The 13,511-nt window shown below is 49.2% G+C and overlaps 1 protein-coding gene and 1 long non-coding RNA gene across 2 annotated transcripts; one reads left to right on the top strand and one right to left on the bottom strand.

Annotated features, from left to right (window-relative positions):
* Positions 1–4,684: 4,684 nt before the first annotated feature.
* On the bottom strand, positions 4,685–8,418 carry LOC149920073 (uncharacterized). The gene is made up of 3 exons (XR_016460804.1): positions 7,818–8,418; positions 5,261–5,408; positions 4,685–5,084 (listed from the first exon to the last, which is right to left on the bottom strand). It is a non-coding gene; the product is annotated as an uncharacterized LOC149920073 (long non-coding RNA).
* A 945-nt stretch (positions 8,419–9,363) lies between these two features.
* Positions 9,364–13,237, top strand: LOC149920072 (uncharacterized). The gene is made up of 6 exons (XM_090142901.1): positions 9,364–9,443; positions 10,889–10,977; positions 11,443–11,514; positions 11,650–11,721; positions 12,192–12,339; positions 12,516–13,237. Exons 1-6 carry the CDS (start codon positions 9,364–9,366, stop codon positions 12,844–12,846), a joined length of 792 nt encoding a protein of 263 aa, XP_089999027.1. The 3' UTR covers positions 12,847–13,237.
* Positions 13,238–13,511: the final 274 nt, after the last annotated feature.

The raw sequence follows: 13,511 nt of genomic DNA, 5'->3' as shown, positions 1-13,511 counted from the left end.
TTCAGCTTTCTTTATTCCAATAGAGGGACTGAGGTATATCCCTGTGGGGTTTCTCAAAGTACTGGGGGAGACAGCCCCTCTTTTATCTCTGTGTCCCGATGCTGGTGAGCCATTCCCCCTTTCCCTGTTGGCTGAGGTACTTGGGGTTCACATTCTTCCCAATTTGCCTATCAGCCATTCCCCAGCTAGGTCCACCCCTATGTTTGCTTTGTTGGCACAAACTTCGTCATCTGGACTCAGAGTTTGTTGTTTTGCCCAACTAGAACTGTCTTTGTGTCCTGTGAACTCTAGCACACTTTGTTCTGCCCAGCAAACAAGATTTACGTAGGTGCTCAGGTAGCATCTCCATACAGATCTGAAGGCTCTTCCTTATGCCGTATTCTCCGCACTCACTATTGCATTCTCTCAGTCCTCGCAGCAGTCCTCTCAGTCTGACTTTCACAGGCAGAAAAAAATTGGTGAGCTCTTCTGCTCAGGTGCAAGCAAAAAGGCAATAGGTGCAGGAACAGAGAAATGTGTGCTGCTGTGAAAGTGCAGCAAAGTGGGGTGCACCAGATACCTGCTAGCAGACCAAGAATAAGAAGATCAGCAGCGCTGAGGAGCTGTGTGGCTTTGAAGTGAACATGCGGTCTCAATGTGTATCAGCAGAGGCCAGAACCAACCCCACGGCAGCATGGCAAACGGCAAAATACACTGTCCTCACTCACCACCACCGCAGGGAGAGGCTGCAGATAACGTTTCTCGTTTCGCTGCCTAACTAAAAGTGTCTAAGCCAAAGAGAAGGTTGCCCAGGAGCTGACAGAAGTTAGTGACCTAGCTTTGGCCTGCACTGAGTATCTTGCTGCTCAGTCTCACTCTTGATTTTGCATGCCAAACCCTCCTGGCCAGTCTGGGCCATCTCTGAAAGAAGCCTTCGCATAGCATTTTGCTCAGCAGTCCCAACTGCTGAATCCGAGAAACTTCAGAAAACCTCCGGGGCTTCTGATGTCAAAGTCCAGGAGCACTGGGGAATGCCCAGCAACTCTCACAGGAAACTTGAGGACGCCTACAACAGTTCAGCAAGGATTGAGTTAAAGGAGGTCAACGGAGTGCATCCAAGGAAGTTCCAGAGGTTGTTGCTGTGCTCTGTGGGCTCATAGGTAATGAGATTAGCAAACTGTTGACCTACCAACCCCCCTGCTATGTGCAGGGCGCCAACCGCTAGACCAGGCTGCTCAGAGCCACATCCAGCCTGACTTTGAATGCCCCCAGGGATGGGGCATCCACGACCTCCTTGGGCAACCTGTTCCAGCGCGTCACCGCCACCTAAGGTGGAGAAACTTCCTTCTAATATCTAACCTAAATTTCCCCTGGCTTAGTTTAAAACCATTCCCCCTTGTCCTGTCACTATCCACCCTTGTAAGCAGTCATTTCCCCTCCTGCTTCTATGCTCCCTTCAAGTACTACAAGGACACAGTGAGGTCTCTCTGGACCTTCCAAGTTGAACAATCCCAGTTCCCTCACCTTTTCTTCATAGGAGAGAGGTTCCAGCCCTCTGATCATCTTAGTGGCCCTCCTCTGGACTCTTTCCAAGAGTTCTGTGTCTTTCTTGTACTGGGGGCTCCAGGCCTGGATGCAGTACTCCAGATGGGGCCTCACAAGAGCCGAGTAGAGGGGGACAATCACATCCCTCTCCCTGCTGGCCACCCCTTTTTTAATGCAGCCCAGCACACAGTTGGCCTTCCAGGCTGCAAGCACACACTGCTGGCTCATGTCCAGCTTCTTGTCTACCAGGACCCCCAAGTCTTTCTCTGCAAGGCTGCTCTCAAGGAGATCTTCCCCCAGTCTGTATAAACACCTGGGATTGCCCTGACCCATGCACAAGGCCATGCACTTGGCCTTGTTGAACCTCATTATGTTCTCATGGGCCCACTTCTGCAGCCTGTCCAAGTCCTTCTGGATGTCTTCCCTTTCATTCTAATGCATCAACTGCACCTCTCAGGTTGGTGTCATCTGCAAACTTGCTGAGGTACACTTGAGTCCATTGAGTCTTGTGCTCGCAGAAGGGTTTTGCACTCCAGTACCTAGGTCTAACCTAACTAACTCTTTCAGTGTGGCTACAGTGGGAGCTAGCACCGACAAAGTTGTGATTTGTAGGATCTGCTCCGAGGAGGCAGACAAAGGATGAGTGTTGCCCGCTTTGCCCACCCAGTTGTGAACAAGCATTTGTAAATCCTTATCGGTTTGGCCATTCATAGAGTCATAGAATCACAGAATTGTTCAGGTTGGAAAGTCATCAAGTCCAACCTCAACCTAACCATACTACCCTAACAACCCTCTGCTAAGTCATGTCCCTGGGCACCACATCCAAGCAGTTTTTAAACACACCCAGGGATAGTTACTCAACCACCTCCTGGGGAGCCTATTCCAGTGCTTAACAACCCTTTCTGTAAAGAAGTTTCAACTGATATCCAACCTCGCTCTGGGTCAACCAGGATTGTCCCTGGAAATTTCTGGCTTGACATGAAGGCTCTTTCATGCATTAATTGTAAGCGGGCTGCTTTCTGAATACTCCAAGTCAGTTGGTGAAGCCCCTGCAGAATTGTAACCCAGTCACCTCTTTCCATAGGGTCGAGACCTCCTGCCTAGTGAGCTGCCTTCTGAGCCAGGGACCATGGGGTTTGGTAGTTCCCAGTAGTTAGGAAAACACCAGGCCCCAAAAACCTTCTGTCTCCTCTTCAATTAAAAGTATGCAGTCCCCTCCCATTAGGGCAACTCTCCACACAAGTTCTGTCTGTCTCCTTAGCATTCCTGCTGTACTTCTCCTGCAGTTTAGCCAGCTCCTGGGCTGAGTACAGGATCTCTCTGATTGTAACTGTTGGCGGATTTCCCCCTTCTCCTCATCATAGTTCTATTTCTCTTTATTTAGAGATCTCATCTGTCTTGGGGGCTCAATTCTACTGAGTCTCTCCTGAGCCTGTGCTAGTTTGGTGCTGGGAAAGACGGGGGGAAAGGCTCTTCCTCTTCTATGCTACCCAGTTGCGTACTGGGTTCATTTACTGCCTGTGCTTTAATTTATTAAGACAGGAGAGCAAGAGGGGAAAAAGAAAAGGAGAGAGAGGGGAAAAAAAGGAGTCACCACTGTGGACCCTGTGATGATGTCCTCCTTCTCCTCCTTTTGGGATGGTCGAGGATGTGTCAGGGCGAGCACTGCCAGCTGTGGAGTTGGCAATGCTTTTCATGCCATATGATGGTGCCCTCCAATTGGGCTAGGAGCTGTTGCCAGGCTGAGACTGTCCAGAAACAGACGCAGAATTCAGTGTTACAATTCTGTATAGTACTGTCACAGAGTCTGAGCCAGAAAGAAATATGTCTCTTCAGTCTCATAGACCTTCACTAGCAGGATCCTCAACTTACATGTCCACCTCTGAATGACCAATGAAGCAGTTTTGCTGCCCACCCCCCTTCCCCTCCCGCCCTCTCCCCCCCCGCCCCGACTTCACAAATCAAGAACTCTACCGTCTTGTGATCACTTCTGTTCAATACAGCTGCCAACCAACACATCTCCCACCAGGCCTTTGCAGTTTATGAACAGCAGGTCTAGTGAGGCTCCTTCCCTGGTAGGCTCTCTGACCATGGTAGTCTTGCATCTATGTTGAGCTCGTGGCCCTACAGTGCTTCCTTGCTGTAGACCTTGGTAGGCTTCCAGAGGGTGACAAACCTCCCTAGCTGATAAACCAGGCTGGAGCTGGGCTATGGACACAGCTTATCAAGGTCTCTCCCAAACAATGGCTAAAGGGCTACCTGACTCTCCCACAGCAAAGGGCACCTGCAACAGAGGCTCCCATCACCCTAAGTCAATGGCTGGCTTGTCTCACTTCTTAGGAGCCTCTAGAGCACAGTGGCAGTCTTGGAATTTCCTTGGATACAGCCTTCTGAACTCCTTTAACTTAATCCCTGCCTAAAAGCAGCAGGCATCCTCAAGTTTCTCAGAGGGTTGCTGGGCATTCCTCAGTGCACCTGGACCTCACCTCCAGAAGACCCTGAGGTCTTCTGAAGCTTCTCAAGTTCATCAGCTGGAACTGATGCACAAAACTTATGTGTCTGTAGACTAAATTCAGGGATGGCCAGGAAGTTCCTGCGTGGAAAATCAAGGACTGAGTGGGAACATACACCAAGCAGGCCAAAGCTAGATCAGTAACTTCTGTCAGCTCCTGGGCAACCTTCTCTTTGGCTTAGACATGTTCATTTAGGCAATGCATCTGGGAAACACTGTCTGTGGACCTCCTCTGCACATTTGGTGGTGATGAAAGAGGACAGTGTCTCCTGCCATTTGTCATGCTGCTGTGGGGTTGGTTCTGGTCTGCTAGTGGGTATCTTGTGCAGCCCACTTCTCTGTACTTCCACAGGCGCACATATTTATCTCTTTTCCCACACATGGTGTGTCTTTGCTTGCACCTGAGCAGAAGAGCTCACCAATTTTTTTCTGCTTATGAAAGTCAGACAGAGAGGACCGTTGTGAGGATGGAAAAAACAGGGCAGAGAGTGCTGAGAACATGGCATTGGGAAGAGCATTCAGATGTGGGCTTGACTTGCATGAAAGATCGTCAGTGTCTATGGTAATTCCTGATTTTGGCTATTCTAGCTGAGCATGGTCTTTGCCTCTCATGTCAATGGCAGTTTCATCTAACATTCCACCAAGAAGTCATATAAAGCATTTTATTATGTGCCAGTGGACACTCCCATTATTGGAAGAAAGAAAGACGATCTCTGCATTCTTGGTCCACTAGGGGTTATATGGTTCACCCCGTTTCTCTGGTTTTCCACAGGTGCATATACTTTTCCTCTCTCTTCCTGATCTTGGTGGCCTTTTTCTTCTATCATCAGTGATATTTGACTGCTTGCGAAAGTCAGTCAGAGTGGATGGCAGTCGGGGCTGACAGAGACAGTAAGCGACTGGTGAGAGAAGACCGTCCAGATTTGGGTTAGAATTCCCAGAATCATCATCAAAATCTATGGTAATTCTCGCAAAGTTCTGTCCCTTTTCTACTGGAGCCGGGTCTTCCTTTCTTTTGCAAATGCAAGCTGCACCTAGCACTGCACCTCTGCAACAAAAAGAAAGGGGTTTTAGACAAGACTCAAAATTTGTATGGCTTAAGAGATAAAGGTCAAAGAAATTCCTCAACACAGATCCCAGCAGAGGGCTGTCCACAGCTCTCACTGCAAGTGCTTCCTGCCACAGAGCAGCCAGCTAGCAAAGACTACTGGAGAAGCAACTCACTCTTGTTTCTTCTTCAGCAGCTGTTTTGCCAGGTAACCCAAAGCTGCCAGAACAACCAGAGAGAACAGGACGGCAAGCACTGCAACTGCAGAGTGATCTTCTCCCCGTTTCTGATCCACTCCCTCTGCTGTTCTCACACCACCAGCACCTGCAGAACAGAGACAGTGCAACACACTGTGGTAGCAAGGGTAATGGGAGGACGGTTGGACTAGATGATCTTGTAGGTACTTTCCAACCTTGTGATTCTATGATTGATCTCACAGACAGGGATGGAAACAAGTCCCAGTTCTGGGCAGCCAGCAGACTGCCTCTCAGCCTGTCCCACCCTCCCAGCTGCCCTTACAGAACAGGTATGAGGCTCTAGCTGGAGGGACAGAGGGATGTGGATGTGGGTGAAGGTCCATCCATGCAGAAGAGGTTGCCTGTGGCAAGTCAGGCTGCTCCCTGTATTGCTACGGCATCAATTAGGAAAACAAAAAGAGTTGTCATCACTGGGGACTCCCGGGGAGCCTCATACGAAGTTTTATGTCAGACATCATCATGTCACACTGCCCCACCACTGCCATCTGTCGCTTGGTAACAGCGTGCAATGAATACTGGTTAGAAGGTTCAGCTTCTACTGCCATGCCCCCACCATCCACCTGTGATATTTGGGGGCAATATATAAAATAGGGGGCATTATTTCTGGAGCAGCCCTCATAAGACGTATAATATAGGTAATGTATATAGATAATAAAGCCCATTTTCTTTTTTTAACATCTTTATTAAAGCGTTAAAAAAAAAAAGTGCCAGTCGTTGGTGGGCCCTGTGTGTGTGAGAGTGAGGTTGCTGACAGCTACTGGAGTCAGGCCTGTGGTGCAGGCCTGCAGGCCGTTGCCAGATGCTGAATGGATTGTGGTCTTCCCATCCCAGCCACTGGGACAGGAATGGTGTGTGTTCCCACATCGGCTGTAGATGGTGCTGAGGTGAGCGAGGCCAGCTTAGGGCTCCACATCGATGTTGCAGCAAAGCTGCAGGTCATAGCCCTCGTGCCTGGTGTTGCGTCTCAGCTGTCTGTGTTTATGTGAGTCCCTCTGAAGGCAGCCCTTGGCCGAGGCAGCCTGTCAGCATCATGTCAGCGTCCTTTCTCTGGGTGGGGATGTCTCTGAGATACCTACTCAGCACTGCTACAAGCTGAGCCTGCAAAAGGGAAAGCACCAGCCATGTCTCCCAGCCTGGGCAGAGAGCCCAGGTCTCTGGGCATCAGGCTGAGCATAAGCAAGTCAGGTGGAAGTGGTTCCGGGCCAGAGCAGCTGGAGGAGGTGGCCGTGCCTTTACCTCACATAAAATTATCGTCGAACTCCTGCCTACAAACTTCAGGATCTCCAGTGTGAACAGGGCAGCCAAAAACAGACCACGCCCTTGCCCAGATGGGACTGTGTGTCTGAAGGCTCCTAGGCTGCAGGGAAACTGGCCCTGGGCCACTGCTCTGGCCCTCCCAGGGCTGTCCCATCATATCTGGGAGACTGCTCAGAGTCTAACATAAGCAAGCAGGCAACCTCAACATTTATTTTGGTGTCATACATATGATGCAGGCCAAACCAGCACCGAACCACATGGTATTTCAGTACTACATTATTAGATGGAGATTATGCCAGTGGCAGCATAAAGTAAGTTTCTCATGGACTTAAAGTCCCCATGTCAAAGCCCAGGATCATTACGGACTGACAGCAGCACCAGTATTGTCTTGTCAGGACACTCTGTTCTCTTTTCCATTAGATCTGGGCACGAGACACTCAAATCCTTCTGATGGCTCAGCAGTTTGCTCAGTATGAATTGCAGTTTAGCAAAGTGAAAGACAACGGAGACATGGATTTTATGGTGGAGACTGGAATTCGCCACAGTACAAAACACTACAATATAAATAAAAATGCAGCCTTGACTTAGAAAGCCATAACACATAAACCAGCACATATTAATATAGTAGTCACACCTAGGCTGCATTTTAAATACAGAAGCAACACCTAGGCTGCATTTTAATCATAACTCATAACCCGTATTAAAAGAAACAACAACAAGCAAACAAAAAACCCATCAACAACAACAACAACAAAACCACCCAAAGATCCAAGACTGAGACCAGACCTGAAAATGTTTCATTTGCAATTCTTCGCTGTCCTCTAAAGGCTGTTTCAGGAATTTCAGCCTTGGATTTTGAGCTGCAAATCCTTGTTTTTGCTCTATGCCCAGAACAGTCTAAAGCACAGCACAGCACATCAAAAGAAAGTAGAAGGTTTATGCCAAGCTTCACTCGGAATTCTGCAGATAGCTAAAAGACTTCAGTCTAACCAGACACAGTGAGTCAGTGTTAGTGAGGTTTGTTATGCTGTGTAGGAAACATAGCTGTATCTACCAAGGCATGGGATCAGTGGGATTTCTGTTGTTTTGCTGACACAATTCAGTCGGTGGTGAAGCTTAAGATTCCTTCAATGCTAACAACTCAGTATGAAGACAGTACTGCACATCCAAACCAACTTGTCAGGAATAACTAAAACAACTGACTTTTTTTGTGACTTACTCCTTAATAAGGTGCTCAAGAAGTTCTGTATAACTCAGGAAGGTTAGGCACATTTTTCTTGCATCATCAGAGGTGCTTTGTGAGGTCATAATGGGCCCCGTGAAGACATTCAGGAACCCCGTGTTATGTCATACCAGGAGGTACCACTTGTGCCTCAGGCCTGCAAGGAGGGTGCTTGCTGCTTGTGGACAAGAGATAGCATGGGGCGACTACGGGAGACAGGTTCTCCCAGCTGTTGCTTTTTGCTCTTCCTTCTTCTCTTCCTGGTGGCTCCGTGTCATGGGCAACGACAGTATGTCCCGTGGGGAGCACTGAGTCCAGGTAGGTTGGGTACTGAGGGGTGTACTGGGGAAGCAAACCCCTGAGGCTTCCTGAAAAGCAGCCTTGGATGGTGGGTCCTCCGAGGAAACAACCAGGCTCTTACATCAGCTCTGTTCCCTGTGAGGTGATGGCTCTCCAGCTTCAGCACACGTCCCACCTTGGAGCACACAGGGACGTCCCAGAGGGGAGAGCTCCTCCGATTCCAGCTCCGGGCGCTGTAGATCCCTTATGAAGAAGCACATGGCAACAGGTCTTGACAGCTTTTCTGCTTTGTTCTCCATTCCAGATGAACGTGTTGGTGACACGTACGGAGCTATCCGATATCCCATGGAAGCTGATATGGAACGTGGTAAGAATCCCAGGGGCATGGTTTTCCTTGGAGATGTGTCTGATTCCCGTGCATGACTCACCCAGGCCTCTGCTTGGGACCTGGCAGAATCTAGACCTACATGTGGCTCTCACAACACTACGTGATCCCCTGCCAGGCCCTGCAGTCCCTTTACTGAGAATCATGGCATAATGTGGAAAGGAAATCTTTCTTCTGCTTCTTTACAGATCTGCCTGTACGCCGCGTATCTGGGCTGAACCGTTTTCATCAGCCTCAAGGCTACCCCAGGGGTGAGTGGTCCGTCTTTGTTCATTTCACAGTGTCAGCATGTACTTTCAGCCTTGTCTTCCTGTGGAACATGTCTTTCACTCTTCTTTGCTTATGCTGGAGTGTGGAGAAGAGCAGAATAGCCTCTGTATCCAGCCTATGCCAGGGAAGGTGTTCTGGAATGTTACAAGGGCTTTGTTTTTCCTTGGAGATGCATTTGATCCCTGGCCATGGCTCGCATAGGCCTCTGCTCTGGATCTGGCAGAATCTGGACCGACATGTGGCTCTCAGAACACTATGTCCCTGGGCACACAGCCTATTGACCTGTTAGGTAGAGATGGGGAACAGAACAGGCCTGGTATAATCCATGGTGAGATGATTTGGGACCTGTTCTGAAAGCTAGACGGTCACAAGTCCATGGAGCCAGATGGATTGCACCCTAGGTTGCTGAGGGAGTTGGCGGATGTGGTTGCCACTCTCCATCATTCTTCGGCAGCCCTGGCTATCCGGGAATGTCCCGGTGGATTGGAGACTGGCAAATGTGAGGCCCATCTTCAAAACGGGCTGGAAAGATGATCCTGGTAGCTACAGAGCGGTTAGTCTCACATAGGTGCCAGGGAACATCATGGAATGGATAATCTTGGGAGCCATCATGGATCAAATAAAGGTCAACCAGAGGATCAGGCCCAGTCAGCATGGGTTTATGAATGGTAGGTCCTGTCTGACAAAGCTGATTCATTTTATGACAAGGTGACCCACTTAGTGGATGAAGGTAAGGCTGTTGATTTGGTCTACCTGGACTTCAGTAAGGTCTTTGACACTGTCCCCCACAACATCCTTGTGGAGAAGCTGGCTGCCCATGGTTTGGATGGGTGTACGCTTCAGTGGGTGAGACACTGGCTGGAATGGCTGGGCCCAAAGAGTTGTGGTCAATGGAATTAAATCCAGTTGGTGGCCAGTCACGAACGGTATCCCCCAGGGCTTGGTACTAGGCTCACTCCTATTCAACGTCAGGTGACACCAAGCTGGGAGGGAGTGTTGATCTGCCTGAGGGTAGAAAGGCACTACAGAGGGACATGGATCATTAGATTGATAGGCCAAGGCAAACTATGAGTTTCAGTAGGACCAAGCGTCGGGTCCTGCATTTTGATCACAATCCCAGACGACCCTACCGGCTTGGGGAGGAGTGGCTGGAAAGCTGCCTGACAGAAAGGTACCTTGGTGTACTGATGGACAGTCGGCTGAATATGAGGCAGCAGTGTGCCCAGGTGGCCAAGAAACCCAACAGCATTCTGGCTTGTATCAAGAATGGTGTAGTGAGCAGGACTAGGGAAGTAATCCTTATTAAGTGTGCCTTAAGAGGAGTGACTAAAGGAAATTGGACTGTTTAGTCTGGGGAAGAGGAGGCTGAGGGGAGACCTTATTGCTCTCTTCAAGTACCTGCAAGGTGCTTACAGTGAGAGCAGGGTTGTTCTCTTCTCACTGGTGACAGGTGACAGGACGAGGGGAAATGGCCTCAAGTTGTGCCAGGGGAGGATTCGGTTGGATATCGGGAAAAACTTCTTTACAGAAAGGGTGGTTAAGCACTGGGATAGGCTTCCTAGGGAGGTGGTGGAGTCACCATCCCTGGATGTGTTTAAAATCCATTTGGATGTGGTGCTCAGGGACATGATTTAGCGGTGGTTTGTTAGAGTTAGGGTAGTATGGTGAGGTTGTGGTTGGACTTGGTGATCTTTACCATCATTTCCAACTGAGCAATTCTATGATTGTATGATATTGTGATTCTATGATCCCCTGCCAGGCTCTGCAGTCCCCTCCCCAGGAAGCCTGGCACAATACTTTGTTTCTTTTTACAAGGGTGGATAGTGATAAGATGAGGGGGAATGGTTTTAAACGGAGAAAGGGGAGGTTTACGTTAGATATTACAAGGAAATTTTTCACTTAGATGGTGGTGACGCACTGGAACAGGTAGCCCAGAGAGATTGTGGATGCCCCATTCCTGGAGGCATGCAAGGCCAGGCTGGATGTGGCTCTGGGCAGCCTGGTCTGGTGGTTGGCGACCCTGCCCATAGCAAGGGGGTTGAAACAAGATGATCATTGTGGTCCTTTTCAACTCAGGCCATTCGATGATTCTATGATTCTATAATACGAAAAGGAAATCTTTCTTCTGTTTCTTTACAGATCTGCCTGTACGCCGCGTATCTGGGCTGTACCGTTTTCATCAGCCTCAAGGCTACCCCAGGGGTAAGTGGTCCATCTTGGTTCATTTCACAGTGTCAGCATGTACTTTCAGCCTTGTCTTCCTGTGGAACGTGTCTTACACAGTTCTTTTCTAATGCTGGGGTGTGGAGAAGGGCAGAGTAGCCATCAGGAGAGCACAGAGAGATGTGCCCTGGGATTCTTTGCCCTGCACAGCTGTGTTTGCCAGCAGCGCCAGCCTTGTGTCTCTTGAAGTGCTGATGGCAAAGACAGCAGCGTTTGGGGCAGAGTTTAGAGCTGCTTGGGGATCCTTTCCCCCAGCCAAGCTGAACGTGGTTTGTTTGGTGCGAATATGGTGCCCCTTTTGGCACCTGGCACCCATTTGCCACATACTTGCGAGTGGAAGAGGGAGACAAGTGTCTGCGAGTGAGAGTGTTTGCTGCCATTCACGGCTGAACAGATTAATTGCAATATATGTCAGGAGCTGTTATCTTCTGCCTTTGTTTGCAGAGGTGGCCTCGGGTGCTGGCTCTGCAGCTTCTCAGTGGGTTCCTGATTTGGAGCCTTGGAGGAATCACATGGGTAAGTGGTGTGTCTGGGTTCCCTCAGAGAGATGTCAGGTGCATCTAGAAGGCCAGCCTGACCCATCTGCAGCTGCTGATTGTGAAGATTACACCACCTGTAATGGAAATGTTCCTCCTCTGTGTTTACTTATAGCTGTTGAACCCAAGATTCCTGTTCCACGTTCTCAGATGGATCTTGGTTTTGAGCCTGAAGAGTATCCCAGAGGTACGTTGTCTTTGTCTGATAACCTTCCTGAGAGAGAGATACTATCAACTGCTGGGGAGAGCTTCTGTGCAATGCGTGTTTACTGCCATGCAAAGCTGAAGAGGTGCATTCAAACATATAACAGGAGCTGTTCTGTCTGCCGTGGCAGAGCTGGCCACAGAGGATGGTTGTCAGCTTACCTTGCAGAATCCTGCTTTGGGTCCTTGGAGGTACAGCATGTGCAATGCACGCCTATTCATTCCCTGAGACACAGCTGGAGGTAGTGATTTCTCAGCCTCTCCCTCAGCAAGAGCACATGGGCTCTTGCTCAGGAAGACTGTAAGAGGTCACCCTCATCCTCTGTTAGTAAGACGCGAGAATCAGGGACAGTAATGGAGTGAATACTATAGTCACTCGCACTTCTCCAAGACACTGTGAGACCGTCAGCAGTGCAGAACTCATGAGTGTGTTGCACTGTCTCTGTTCTGCAGGTGCTGGTGGTGTGAGAACAGCAGAGGGAGTGGATCAGAAACGGGGAGAAGATCACTCTGCACTTGCAGTGCTTGCCGTCCTGTTCTCTCTGGTTGTTCTGGCAGCTTTGGGTTACCTGGCAAAACAGCTGCTGAAGAAGAGACAAGAGTGAGTTGCTTCTCCAGTAGTCTTTGCTAGCTGGCTGCTCTGTGGCAGGAAGCACTTGCAGTGAGAGCTGTGGACAGCCCTCTGCTGGGATCTGTGTTGAGAAATTTCTTTGACCTTTGTCTCTTAAGCCATACAAATTTTGAGTCTTGTCTAAAACCCCTTTCTTTTTGTTACAGAGATACAATGCTATGTGAGGTTTGCTTTTGCATAAGAAAGGAAGACCCATCTCCAGTAAAAAAACAACAGACCTTTGCAAGAATTACCATAGAAATTGATGATGATTCCGGGAAGTCAAACCCAAATCTGAACAGTCTTCCCAATTCCAAGGTCCCAAAAACACCTTCCTTATTCTATCAGCCCCCACAGCAATCCTCTCAGACTGACTTCCCCAGGCAGTCAGAAAACGCTGATGATAGAAGCAAAAGGCCAGCAGAGTCAGGAGAAGAGAGGAAAAGTATATGCACCTGTGGAAGACCAGTGAAACTGGGTGAACCACAGAAACCCTAGGGGACCAAGAATGCAGAGATCAGCACTGCTGGGGGGCTGTGTGCCACGGAAGAGAACACACCGTGTCCGTGAGAGAAATACATCAGACAGACGGAGAAGGAAGGGTCTCCTAATCGTGCTGCAGGCTCGGCAATGCAGAGCAACAAGGAATGTCCTTACATCACTACGTCACTCTGTCTCTTCCTCCCAGAAACGACGTGGGAAGGACTGAAGCGTTTGGGGAACTCTAACTCTCCCTTAGCAGCTTTCCCAGTTCCATCAGTTCACTGCAAGATGTCCATTCTTATGAACGAGCATTCACTGCTGATTCCATATTGTGACACCATGCCCAAGTTGTACAACACACATATATATATATCTACACAATCAATAAACTATAACTAACATCATACACGGATATGTGTACATATGTGTCCAGATGCCTAAAACTACCCCCAGCATCAGGTGTCCTTCAGGTACACACTGAATGTCCCCGTTTCTGTTTTTGCATTTCCCACCAAATGAACTCAGGGCTGTGAACAAAATCAGTCCCACGGGTGGGCTTGCTTTTGCCCAAGGCCAGGATAACCCAAACCATTTTCCCTTGTAAATTCTTCTTATGTGCCACAGGGAGTCTATTCCCTCCTATGGTACATAAGAGGCTGGATTGGGCAGGGCCGTCTCGA

This window comes from Phasianus colchicus, chromosome 1 (assembly GCF_987193195.1).
Source record: "Phasianus colchicus chromosome 1, bPhaCol1.hap1.1, whole genome shotgun sequence".
NCBI classification, from domain to species: Eukaryota; Metazoa; Chordata; class Aves; order Galliformes; family Phasianidae; genus Phasianus; species Phasianus colchicus.
Note: the sequence above shows the minus strand (reverse complement) of the source record. Positions and strands in the feature narration are given on the sequence as shown.

What these genes read in the sequence shown, in the direction of transcription:
- LOC149920072 (XM_090142901.1), top strand. Translation starts at nt 9,364, where the DNA reads ATGGATAATCTTGGGAGCCATCATGGATCAAATAAAGGTCAACCAGAG. An exon ending in GCCTCAAGGCTACCCCAGGG is followed by an intron (nt 10,978 to 11,442) that starts GTAAGTGGTCCA and finishes CTTTGTTTGCAG; the next exon opens with AGGTGGCCTCGGGTGCTGGC. An exon ending in CTGCTGAAGAAGAGACAAGA is followed by an intron (nt 12,340 to 12,515) that starts GTGAGTTGCTTC and finishes TTTTTGTTACAG; the next exon opens with AGATACAATGCTATGTGAGG.